The sequence below is a fragment of the Mauremys mutica genome, chromosome 19 (assembly GCF_020497125.1).
Source record: "Mauremys mutica isolate MM-2020 ecotype Southern chromosome 19, ASM2049712v1, whole genome shotgun sequence".
Taxonomy (NCBI): Eukaryota; Metazoa; Chordata; order Testudines; family Geoemydidae; genus Mauremys; species Mauremys mutica.
The window spans coordinates 7445839-7459406 of record NC_059090.1 but is presented as its reverse complement, the minus strand read 5'-3'; the positions used below and the strand labels follow the sequence as shown (position 1 = coordinate 7459406).

General features: G+C 48.5%; 1 protein-coding gene across 1 annotated transcript; it reads right to left on the bottom strand.

Moving 5' to 3' along the window:
- Positions 1–60: 60 nt before the first annotated feature.
- LOC123353249 (maestro heat-like repeat-containing protein family member 2A) lies at positions 61–13258 on the bottom strand. The gene is made up of 8 exons (XM_044994221.1): positions 13135–13258; positions 12273–12415; positions 6963–7085; positions 5915–6077; positions 5269–5367; positions 3833–3984; positions 3161–3304; positions 61–183 (listed from the first exon to the last, which is right to left on the bottom strand). The coding sequence occupies exons 1-8, from the start codon at positions 13172–13174 to the stop codon at positions 61–63; spliced, it is 987 nt and encodes a 328-aa protein (XP_044850156.1). The 5' UTR covers positions 13175–13258.
- Positions 13259–13568: the final 310 nt, after the last annotated feature.

Below are 13568 nucleotides of genomic sequence, written 5' to 3'. Positions count from 1 at the left end.
CTGCACTATCATTCCATAGATTTGGATTGTTAATATGCTTCAGATCTGCTGTGCCTAAGCTCAAGGGATCCAAGCAAAACCACCCCTCACCTGGTTATGCAGAGCACTGCAGATGGCTTGAAACTTCCCGTCAGGGAGAGGGATCTTATATTCACCAGAGACCTCCAAGAGCTGGCTCAGACTCTGCAACAGAGGGTGAAAGTCAGATGGTGGCACACACAGGAGCAATATGTAGTGACTGAAGTAGATTCAGGGGATTCATGGATTCCAAGGCCGAAACGGATTATTGCCATCATCTAGTCTGACCTCCGGTATAACACAGGCCACAGACCTTGCCCAGAATAATTCCCAGAGCAGAGCTTTTAGAAAAACATCCCAATCTCGATTTAAAAACTGTCAGTGAGGGAGAATCTGCCTCGGCCCTTGGTAAATGGTTGTAATGGTTAATTATCTCACCATTAAAAATGGACACCACATTTCCAGTCTGAATGTGTCTTGCTTCAGTTTCTAGCCACTGGATCAAGTTACCCCTTTCTCTGCTAGACTGAAGAGCCCGTTATAAAACGTGAGTCCCTCATGTAAGATATTATAGACTGTCATGAAGTCACCTGTCACAGGATAGGTCCACCCCGTCAGGGTGGTACCAGGTTGTGGAGGAAATGAAGTAGATCTCGGGCGGCCCAGCTGGCCTAGTCTCCTTAGCCACCGCAGCAGTCCTGACTCCTACAGCAGCATAGCCTAATGGTTGGGATCAGCGCAGCAGCCCTTCAGTGAGGGTCCACGGCCAAACAGCTTGAGTCTGTAGGGCTCCCCTTCTAGGTATAGCAGTGTGGCCTAGTGGCCAAAGTCAATGGAACCACCCTTGGCAGCAGAGCAATGCAGCCTAGTGGCCAGAGTCATTAGAACCACCTTTTGCAGCAGGGAAGTGTTGCCTAGTGGCCAGCCCTTCTCCACTGGGTCCTACGTATTCCACAGGTCCCAGCCCAGGGCCCTGTCTTGCCGCAGGGGTATCTGCCACCAAATCAGCAGGGATCCTTCCAAAACACGCCAAGTCAAAGCCCAGTGCCTCAACTGGATCAATGCTTAGTCTACCTAGGATACTTTCCACTCAGGAATTCTGTGGTCTCTCCTCCATCTCTGGCATTGGGCGGCTGGGGGTCGGTTGCAGCCACAGTCTGGCTGACCTCTGAATCCTGGAGCACTGGCAGTCTCTCTGCAGGAGCCTCCAATGCACCCAGGGCCGGCGCTTCCATTTAGGCGAGCTAGGCAGTCGCCTAGGGCGCCAGGATTTGGGGGGGGGCGGCATTTTGCCTGGAGGGCGGCAGGTGGTTCCTGCAGACCTCCTGCAGATGTGCCTGTGGAGGGTCCGCTGGTCCAGCGGCTCTCGTGGAGCATCCGCAGGCACGCCTGCGGCAGGTCCACCGGAGCCGCGGGACCGGCGGCAAAATGGGTAGAGCCGGCCCTGCGCCTAGGGTGCCAAAAACCCTGGCACTGCTCCTGAATGCACCTCTGCTCTCTTCGGCAGCCATCCCAGACTGAGCTGAGTGGCTCTCTTTAATATCCTGGTTCCAGCTGAAGCATGCCCAGCAGAGATGAGGGGCCATGGCCTCCTTAACCCATAAAGTATGATTATCCCGTGTTGAACCAATGTTGGGTAGCTAAACCCAATCACGCACCCTTTTACTTTCTGTTTGTTAAACTAAATAGATTGAGTTCCTTGATTCTACCACTGTAAGGCATGTTTTCTAATCCTTTAATCACTGTGGCTCTTCTCTCAATCTCCTCTCCAATTTATCAACACCCTTTTTGAGTTGTGGGCACTAGAACTGGACACCGTATTCCAACAGTAGTCACACAAGTGCCAGATTTAGAGGTAAAATAACCACTGTACTCCTCCTAGAGATTCCCCTTTTTATGCTTTTCAGCTTTTTTGGCCACAGCATGAGCTCATGTTCAGCTGATTGTGGTGATCATGATGAATAATCTTTTTCAGAGTCACTGCTTCCCAGGACAGCATCCCCCATCATGTATGTACGGCCTAAATTCTTTGTGCCTAGATGCTCACATTTACATTCAGCCATATTTAAATGCACCTTTGTTTGCACCCAGTTTACCAAGTGATCTAGATCTCTCTGAATCTGTCCTCTCCATTTTTTACCACTTCCCAATTTTTATCTCATCTCCCAACTTTATCAGAGATGTTTTTATGTCCTCTGCCAGGTTATTGATAAAAAAGGTGACAATCGAATTCCTTCCTGCATCTAAACACTTTTCTCCTTTGCTGCTTCAAGCTTCCAGAATGTCTCTGATGCCATCTACAGATTTTACTGTACTGAAGCAGTTCTGTAGTGCTCTGATGCTATCAAACAAGTCCATCATGCGTTGGTTCCCTCCAAATCATGGGTATTTCAACCCCAAAAGTGACCACATACTGTACCAGAAAGCTTCAACCAACAGAGATGGTGAGTAAATATCACTACCAAGAAGTTATAGCTGTCTCGTGAGTTCATTTACAACAGTGTAGCCGCACTGAAGACAGAATATGGCCCCTTAATTCTTGCTCATGTGGTACTCAGGGTAGATGAAATAGAGAGAGAAGGGGAGTGAGACAATATCTTTAATTAGATTATCTCACCCACCTTGGCGCTGTTGGGACCAACATGGCTACAACAGCACTGCATAGAACGGGAGGTGAAATAGACAGGCAATGCTTTTAGATCCATCTAGTTACATAATCCAAAGCAATCACCCTCAAGCCTCCTTAGTATTAATTTTCAGCCATTGACCATTGGCTTGGTACTGACCAGAGACAACATATGGCAGACCATGCTCTGAGGAGCTTATGAACTAAAAGAGAGACGCAGAGTTGACAGGATGTACTGGGAAATCATGAGGGAGGATCTTGTTGGGGAGGGGGGCAGGTGTTTTGTTTTTTATCTCCTTATCATCCTCCCCAGGAAACAGAGGATGCTTTTCATAAGAAGCATTTACCTACAAATCTTCTTGCCTGGCTCACCATGTGTATAAACCCAGAACTCGTGTGGATATTTATTTTCTAACAAGTCACTGTCTCAACCAGGAAACCCCACTGGCAGCAAATTCCTTGTGCAGTTCATACATGCACACACATAGACAGTTACCTTAAGGAGTGGTACCTCACCTTGGTGACGTGAAAAACATCAGTGTTTTCGTTATATTGCTCAAGGAGCCATGAGAGGTGTTCAAATATCTGATCTTGATACTCCTCTTTGTGTAGCAGGAGGCTCATCATGGGACCAAGGGCTTTGATGATAGCCTGCTTGAGCTGCATAGATGAGACACAGAATTTATGTTCCTACTAATTCATTCAGTATCATCCAATGGGCACACCTTTTCTACTTCCAATGCCTGCAACTTCCCTTGTTCCACTGTAGGAATGGGCCTATCTCAATATTTCCTAAAGAACCGGGACTCGTAGAGTTGGTTTCAGGATTATATCCTAATGCACCTCACAACTATAGGAGGTAAAATATTCCCCAGATTAGTATGCATTCTAGGCCAACTCATCCCTGCTGGAACTCCACTGGGGCTGAATGGAGGAATTAATTTAAGCCACTATCCCATGTTTATCTGCACGTTAGGTGCATAAAACTAGAATCCATGTACACTGTGTACTGACAGAATTTCCATGATGTGGTGACATTATAAATGTTTGGGTTTTAGATGTTTTACATGACACTCTGTTCCATCCAAGAGGACCTACCACTAAATGCCATCATCACAATGAGTATCAGACACATAGAATTTAACATTACAATTTCTGCTAAAGGTTTAGAGAACCAGCAATTCTCACCTCCGGCTCCTCACAGGTCAGCCAGTTGCTGGTCACATGAGTGTAGACGGGAAGAAAATGATTGCAGAGTCGCAATTGGCCCACTTTGGGGAATGAGCACTTTTCCCAGTTAGCCAAAAAGAGACGTACTGCCCTTGACCATTGTTCCAGAACTGCATGGACGGAGAGAAGACAGGCAATGTGAAAAGGACACATTAGTAACGAGGAGAAGTTGCTTTATCCATGAAGACACCCAGGCCAAAAGTTTACTACAATTCCATGGCAGCTACTGCTCTGTTCAGGACTAGACGCTGAAATCCAACATCAATTTTGAGCTATTTCTCTTCCCCCCATTCCGTGTCTTGTTTCTCAAAAGGCTTTTTAATTTGCAGATCTCTCAATCTTTTTTCAATTACCAGCATCTGAAGACAATTTTTTCTCCCTTCCTTGTTACCTCTTAATTAGAGCTGCTTGAAAAAACAGTTTAAATTAAATTACAAATCTTTACTGATGGTGATTTTTTCTTTCAAAATTGCAAAGTTTAAAAATCATTTCTATTTTTCAAAAATCAAAAAAATCCAGCCACCTCTTTAGATACTCAGAAACACTGGATGCACACTTCCTGATCAGACTTGTCACTGACATTTTTCACATTTGTTTTTCATCAAATTTGGGGAAAAAATTATGGAAAATATAATTAAAAATCAAAATATTTCAGCAAGCTCTCCTCTGAACGACTCGTGTCCTCTGCAGTTATTGTTTATTTAACTCTAACATTGGATGATTTTATCTTGAGTTACAGTTTGTCTGAAAGATGTTCAGTGCCCCTAACTGCCATTGGCTTTACTGGGATTTGAAGGTAGTGGGGAGCACTTTGCCCTAAAGGTAGGTGTATCTAGTGTCCTTGCTAAGAAGAATTAGGGCCCAATCCTGTTGTCTATGAAGTCGATGGCAAAATTCCCATTTACCTCAAAGGCACAGGATTAACCCCTTACTGAGCATCACCTGAAAAGCAAAGGAAGAGAGAAGTGGAGAGGAAGAGAAGACAGAGAAAGAGGGTGAAAGGAGATGATGATAAAGAAACTAAGAGGAGAGAATGGGTGAAGGAGTGGGAAATGGGATTTTTAAATGTACAGTATTGAAATCTGTTCCCTTCACCTCCTCCCCCAGGAGACTGCCGGCAGATGGGCAGCTTCAGCCTTTGTGTCTGTTTATTTTAAATTATATCCATGAGTCATAAAGGGCTTGAACTTACAAATGCTCAGTGCCTCCTGCAAAGTGAGGAGCACTCCCAACTTCACTGAGTGCTGCGGGAGCCAAGGAACGCACCACCTGGTGCAATCCAGGGCAGGGACCACAGTTCAGGGCATGTTTGCAAACTTGGTCAGTCACTCCAATCTGTACCAAGACCCCCTAAATATCCATTTGGGGCACCTGCAGTAAGTGCTGGCACTTACCACCGCAAAATGCTTGTCTCAGCCTGCCGTCCTTGACGAACTCCAGCATGGAGAACATGGTGTTCAGGGTCACTCTCACAAAAGGAATACACTTACGTGCTGCAGAGAAAGGCAGAAGAGAAGGAAGATAGATAATCGGCTGCTCTCCTCCTTCTTAGAACACACTTAGAAACACTGAGGGGCAGGATACTATGGGCTCCTGGGTCATTTTGCGCTGCGTAAGCAGAGCAGACTGGCTTTAAAGGAGCCATTGAAAGCCAGTGGGGGATTCACCCTGAAGAGAGGAATCCTGCACCAGTGCACAGCTGTGCCCGATGCCCAACTCACTCCCAGCGTAAGGGGAGAGCACTGGGGCCGGATGGGAAGTGGGGTGGAGAAGAGCTCCACTAGACCTGATCTTCCACTCATTCCCATCCTTAAGGAACTTCAGTTGGGGGCAGAAGTTAGAGCTTCCACTGCCGTCTGGACAGCTCATGATCTGGAAGCCAGAACTAGCAAGAGCAGTGAATCCTGTGTCTCTCCACACACGCACGCACACACTCAAGCAGAGCTCTGTTTAGCTGCAACATTTTTAGGTAGAGAGAGTAATCCCCTGTCCTTAAATGAAAGACGATAACTTTGAAACAAAAGATGGAAGTTACAATACCATAGGCTGATGACAGGTTGCCCAGCGTAACTAAAATAAACTCTTCAGGCAGCTTCGGTGGTTTCAGGTGACAGCGCAGCTCATACATGACATGATCAAAATAGCAGCTTGCCAGAGTCACTAACGTGTTGCTAGCTGCCACTTTTACTTCATTTGTTGCTTCCTACAAAAAAAACAAAACAAAACAAAACAAAACAAAAAGAGAAAGACTGAAGTAACTGAAGCCGGTTGCACTAGCCAGAGTTGTTTATGAGAGTCAAGATCTTATTTCTGTGCATAAGTTCCGAATGAACTCACCCAACTTTCTGTGGATACAGTCATTAGTCATAAATATTCATTGAGTCGTTTGGCTAAACAATTTTCAGCCTTCGAGTTGCTTGCAAGCTGCTTAGTTAGACTATTCATTATTAGCTCCTTGTGGGTGGATGACTGGTCACCTTAGTCACGTGATATTTTGCCCTGCCCTTCCCTGAGGAGGTAGTGAGACACAGACAGCTTCAAGATATTCAGAGAGCTTTCCTGGAATAAACTGTCCCCCAAAAGGAGGCTGACTTCCTTTGGAACAAGAGAGAGATTTTTCCATGGGTTTTCCTGCTGCCAAACTAGATTCTAAATCCAATGCTGCTGCTTTTGGAGATAGCTCAGATTCTGTCTGTCTTAGAGCTTTATACTGCCACTTATCCCTATAGTATCAGAGCGCCTTTCACATAACATCAGTATCAAAAATGAAATCCCTAGTAGACTTTGGGAAAGACGTGCTCATTAAGAAACCACAGGCCTGTCTCTGTGTCTGAGATCATGTGTCTCAGGTCCTGATCCTGCAAAGCACTTAAGCACATGTGTAACTTTCACATGTGAGTTTTCCCATCTTATGCATGTGCACAAGTGCTGTCTAGGACCTGGGCTTTGGTCTGGAGGAAGGTGTGGGCCTCTAACAGAAGAATACATTTTCATTTCAGTATATAGTTTACCCCCCCCCAAAAAAAGAGAGTTTTAATTAGTTAAAGCTTTGGATCCTTTGATTAGTAGCTCAGGAGAACTAACTTACCTGAGTCTCTCTCATCTGGTCTGAGGCTAGGCTTACAATGTTTTTCACTAGCCTTATCTCTAGGCCCCCGGTGTCCTGCTGTAATACCTCCTCCAGGATATAGTAAATGGCTACTCTGTTTTGCTGGGGACAAACCAGAAAAGAGAAAAAAAAATTCGGAAAAGTTTTTCTTGATGACCACACAGTAATTTGACAAATAAGCCCCTGCCCTAAAGAGCTTCCAATCCAAACATGAAATGATTAGCCCAAGTCTTATCATAACAGAGCAGGTCTGTGGCCAGGAAGAGAATCCATATCTCCTGAGTCATTATCCAGAGTCCTATCCCCTAGGCCACACTGACTCCTCAGCCAGCATGCTCACACAACTACTCCATTGACTTAATTGGTGTAAAACATGCCATGCCCTCCACAATCACCATATTAGCAGCACTTCAGAAGCAGCCGAACAATTGACATATTTTAATCTTCCTGCAGAAAAAAAAGCCAGAAGAAGCCTCCTTCACTGACCCCTTCTCGAGTTTCATTTATTGAAAACAAACAATAAAAAGGAGCCCCTTGCCCTTGCTCTAGTCACTGCAGACAGAATTGGTAAATGTGTAATTACAAAATACCCAACTCCCGCAGTAAGTCCTCAACAGCTTCTAGTGCAAATTAGCTCAGCAGTTAGATCTACATTGACAGTCGCACAGTTAAAGGTGTCTTTTATGAGGCCCATCAGTGTAGAAATTCACAGATGATACTAAATATGGGGGAGTTTAGTATCAGCTGGGACAGAAAAAAAATAAAGAGGGACACAGAGAAATTAAAAACCTGAGCAGAGAACAAGATTCCTTTCAGAAAACTGCAAACTAGCCCATCTGGAAAGGATGTAACTGACATAATGGGAGGGAGAAAAGTGGGAAGCAACAAGTGCCCTGGGGGTGACAGTGAAAAACCAAGTCAACGTGTCTATGCAAGGGGTGACGGCTACCACAAAGAGCCATGTGGGTTGGGTCTTTTCCACACAGGGATCATGGCACAAAGCAGGAAGATGACAGTTCCTCTCTGTTCATCTAAGGTGTGACTGCATCTGGATTATTGCATTTTCTAGCACCACATTCCCAGAGAGAGCAACAAACTGGAAGTAATTCATGGGAGAGCAAAAAAAGAATGCAGGGGGGTGGCAGAACTGACTTCTGAACAGAGCCCTGCAACCTGACCCAAATCCTATGGGACCTGACTACAGGCATCAGGGTCAGGTTGGATGAAAAAACAACTGGCTCTTGGGCTCAGGTCAGGTCGGCTCTCCTCCTTTAGCTCATGGGATCAGCACAACAGGGGGCAGTGTCAGAGGATGAAGCCATTGATGCACATCGTTGCCGCTGCGCCGGCTCCATGAGCAGGATGCAGTGGCAATATCTGGTTTGGGAGGAAGGGTTGGGACCAGGATGGAAAATGATTCAACCCTCTCAAGGTGAGGTGAGTGGGCTTGGGGCCAGTTCAGGTTGGGCTTCAAAACTGGGCCTGAGCAGACCTCTACTTCTGAAGACAGACTGAAAGAACTGCCAAAGGCAGATGCGGCAAAAGGAGGACTATGAGGGAGACATGATAATACCATACAACTATATGTAGCATGTGAACATCAAGGAGGAAGAGGAATTTTTTAGGCAGTGATGAGCTCCAGCCGGTTCGCACCGGTTCCCGAGAACCGGTTGTAAAATTTAGAAGCCTTTTTAGAACCGGTTGTTCCAGGACAAATGGTTCTAAAAAGCTTTTAAATTTAACAAAGGCTAGGGCAGCTGTCCACCCGGCCCGGCCCCAACTCACCTCACCCTCTCCCCTGAATGCTCCACCTCCTTCTCCTCCCCTTCCCCAGCTTCCCGCGAATCAAATGTTCGCGGGAAGCCTGAAAAATGCAGCAGGCAGGTAAGCTGGGCGCGGGGGGGACGGTGTGTGCATGGCCCAGTCCAGCTCCCCCTGGCCCTGGCCGAGCGCCCCAGCCAAGCACCACCGGCTGGGGCTGGTCCCGGCTGAGTGGCTCGGACCTGGCCCAGCTGGGGACCCGCAGCTCCGGCCCGGCCCGGGGAGTCGGGCCCTGCGGCCCCGGCCTCCCCGGCCCCGGACGCCCCAGCCCCGGCCGAGCAGCCCCCCGGCGCCGGCTGAGCGGCCCCTGCCCCCCGGCCCCCCGGCGCCCGCCGAGCGGCCCCGGCCCGAGGAGTCGGGCCCCCGCGGCTCCGGCCCCGACGCCGGCCAAGCGGCTCCGGCCTGGCCCGGCCCGGGAGTCGGGCCCCCGCGGCTCTGGCCCCGGTGCCGGCCGAGCGGCTCCGGCCCGGCCCGGGGAGTCGGGCCCTGCGGCTCCGGCCCCGGTGCCGGCCGAGCGGCTCCGGCCTGGCCCGGAGAGTCGGGCCCCGCAGCTCCGGCCCCGGGGCCCACCGAGCGGCTCCGGCCCGGCCCGGGGAGTCGGCTCCCCCCGCCACCGGCCCCGGTGCCGGCCGAGCGGCTCCAGCCCGGCCCAGGCTGGGGAGTCGGGCCCAGCGGCGCCGGCTGAGCGGCTCCGGCCCGGCCTGGGGAGTCGGGCCCCGTGGCTCTGGCCCCGGTGCTGGCTGAGCGGCTCCGGCCCAGCAAGTCGGGCCCCATGGCTCCGGCCCCGGTGCCGGCCGAGCGGCTCCGGCCCGGCAAGTCGGGCCCCGCAGCTCCGGCCCCGGTGCCGGCCGAGCGGCTCTGGCCTGGCCCGCGGCTCTGGCCCCGGTGCCGGCCGAGCGGCTCCGGCCCGGCCCGCGGCTCTGGCCCCGGTGCCGGCCGAGCGGCTCCGGCCCGGCAAGTCGGGCCCCGCAGCTCCGGCCCCGGTGCCGGCCGAGCGGCTCTGGCCTGGCCCGCGGCTCTGGCCCCGGTGCCGGCCGAGCGGCTCCGGCCCGGGGAGTCAGGCCCTACGGCACTGGTCGAGGTCCCGGAAGAGCGGACCCGGACCCAGGCAGTGTGGTAAGGGGGCAGGGAGCAGGGAGGCAGTGTTCGGTGTGTTGTGGGGGGGTCAGGGTGGTCAGAGGGCAGAGAACAGGGGGATTGAATGGGGACAAGGGTCCCGGGGGGCAGTCAGTAAGGAGCAGGGGTTGGATGAGGTGGCAGGGGCAGTCAGGGACAGAGAGAAGGGGTAGTTGGATGGGGCAGGGGTCCCAGGGGGCCATCAAGAATAAGAGGAGAGATTGGATGGGGCTGCAAGGGGCAGTCAGAGGACAGGGATGGGTCAGGGGTCCCAGGGAGGTGTCAAGGAACATGGGGGGTTGGATGGGGCATGACTCCCGGGGGGGGTATGACCCCCTCATGAGGTGAGGAGGAGGGAACCGGTTGTTAATATTTTGGCAGCTCATCACTGCATTTAGGTAAAAGTAGGAGTAATGGGATTAAACTAAAAAAAGACATACAATTTAGACTTTAACAACAGGAAAAATGCCTCACCTGTGAGACGGGTCTATAAGGTTATGACATAGTCTTCCTAGGAAAATAGCGGAAGTTCAGTCATTAGGGGCTTTTAAAATTAGTTTGGCCAAACCAGTGGGAAATGGCCATTTGGAATGGTTCTGCATTCACAGGGACATGGACTGGATGATCCAATAGATCTTTTCCATCTCTGTCTCCTGGGAGTCTCTATATCTAGGTGACCTGCATGCCAAGGTCATAAAGCCCTTTGGAATGTTCAGAGCCAATCAGATCTCTCGATTGGCTAAACATTCCATTGGTGCTGCTTGAAAAGGAGGCTTCTGCAAACTGCAATCAGAACACACAGCTCCACTGGGGAGAAGCTCCTTCCATTCATTTTTAAATGTCAGGAGGATTTGTTTAATTGAAAATTGTCACTGATAATTTATGAATACATAAGCACTATGTAATACAAGTAGCTCTGGATTAGGCAATAATTTTATTCTTTAAAACCAAAAGAGATTCATCATTAATCAAGTAATTCAAATAATTAAAGTACTAGGAGGCCAAGACAAGCAGTTCGGTTCTGCTCATAAGGGCTAGTGGGGGAGGACAGACTGGGGCAGGGGCTGAATGGGAGTGGAGACCCAGTGTTACAGGGGGGAGGGAGGTTCAGAACCACATAGTGATGGGGGAGGAGGTGCAGAGCTACACAGGGACAGGGGATGGTTGGGTGGGGCATAGAGCCACATTGGGATGGGGGGAGTGGGTATCTGAGTGGGGGTGGAGGAACACATGTGGACAAGGGGTGCAAGGACCCATGAGGGTGCAGGAACACATGGAGGCAGGGGCAGATGCCTTACTGAATGGGAGAGGTTAGGAGTCAGCCAGGGTCTGCATGGGGAGAGCTCCCTAACAATTCCTCCCCGCCCCTCCCAAAAAAACTGTTCCATACCTTTCCCATCCATACCCAGCAACCCTCCAAGTTCACACCCAGGCTCCTTCCCAGCAATTCACCTCCCTCTCCCTCAGCTCCTCCATTACCCCTGACTCCACCAAGCCATGAGGGGTGCAAGAAATATGGCTCTGTAGTGAGTTGAAGTGAATTGTTACTCAGAGTTCTGTATTAATATGCATAGTAAGGAATCTATTTGTCAAAAAAGATTTCCTCAATCCTTTTTGTTGTCTATTGAGACAGACATACTTGCTGACAGGGATTTTGAAATAAATAATTTGAACTGGTGCAATTATATTGTATATTTGCAGAAATGTTAAAATACTGTGCGCATCATTTTTACTTTTTTGTTGCAGAATCCGCCACACACACCCCCCCCGGAAAATATATAGATAAGGTCCCTTCAGTGCTATAATCTCAATAATCTTTCTTATGATGACATGAGTGTTGGTTAGGAATAAGAGCAGGGAGTCAGTTCACTTGGGTTTTATTCACATTCTTTTACTAACTTGCTAAGTGGTGTTGAGCAAGTAACTGAATTCCCTGTGACACAAATCATCTGTAAATGGGGATCATGCTTACCATTCTCACAAGGGTGCTGTGAGTCTTAATTCACTAGTGTTAGGTAAGTGCTTTGAGATTTTTGGATGAAGATGCTAAAGAAGGGCAAAGTATTATTGGAAGAGATTACTGCAGGTCCTATAGTGTACTTTTACTATATACAACCCATGTACTCCACTGTGTGAAAATGGACAATGCTCTTTTTGTAGAGCATTATATCAGCCTGATCTGTAATAACAGCATTTTGCATGATGGAGGATAGAAGGGTGAATACAGATTATGCTGCTGGTGCACCAGGCCAAGTTCTATACTGAATTACCCCCATGCATTCCCCCAGGAAGTCAGGCAGAATTTGGTGTGGACACATGGAAAGCAGATTTAATTTCATGAAACTGCCCTACCTTATCCTGTTGCAATTTCTCCAGCAGAACTCTCACAACACTAGCCAGCTTGGTCTTAGCTATAGAGGCAATCCTGAGGGCAATTCTGTCCTTATCTTGGTCATCCATGTGTGCCAGGAGGGAAACAACCTCATTATAAACACCTGAAATTTAATAAAAGGATTTGGCTGGTTACCACTGATAGTAGAATTGGTGCTGGCCTCTTTAATTCACTATCCAGTAAAGATTCTGCAGGTGCCCAAACACTGTGAGGAGAAGACGACCTGGGAATCATGTAAATTCTCTTCCTTCCTCCTGATGACCAGGTTTGTGTGCTGAAGGACCCAATGTGTTTGGGGGGAAATCATAATGAAGAAAATTTGTTCCTTTCAAGTAGATCCCCATGTAAAATAATCTTCCTTTCCCTCTTTACTATCAATTGATGAGGTTTGATAGCATACAGAATAATAATTTATGGCCCAAATTTTCAAAACTGGGTGCCTAAACTTAAGCACCTACATCCATATTAAGGCACCTACACCCTGATATAGCATCCTAATCACATGCTTAACTCTAAGCCAACAAAGAGACCTAAAGTTAAGCACATGCTTTAAGAGTTTTGCTTAGTCAGACCTCCCCCATAACATTCAATAGAAACTCAGATTCTCAGGAAAGTTTCCAGGTCCAGAGGCTGTAGGCCAAGTCCTCAACTGGTGTAAATCAACACAGCTACAAGGAAGACAACAGAGCAACACTGGTTTACAGCAGCTGAGGTTCTGGTCATGCAAATGGAGAACATTACAACTAATCTATCTGTATGCCTAGGCTTTCTGAATGTGTGTGTGAATAGACTGGATCTAGAAAATACAATGCTGACCCTTACCTCTCTCAGTTACCTCCTGTTCACTCACAAGATTATTCATGTTTTAGTCTTTTTTCACCACTTCCTCCAGTCCTTTCTCCAAAGAGCTCCTGTCCTGGTAGGCAGCTGGCCTCTCAGTCTGTCATGGCCAGGATAGCCAGTTCAGATTATGCAAGCACTATTATGACATGGATGTGACTGTAGCATACCACACAATCAGCTGCTGACCAGGTATGTGTTGTAATTACATGGACAAGATCCTCAAAGGTATTTAGGCTCCTAACTCACACTGAAATCAGTAGCTTTTAGGAACCTAAATACATTTCAATATCTGGGCCCATACATGTAAGCAGTTCAATAGATGGCTACATTTGCTCCAGTGTAGAATTTCTCATTCTCTCAACATCACTTTGAATTTTGGTTTGGTCCCTCTCTCAGTTTACCACACTTTCCAG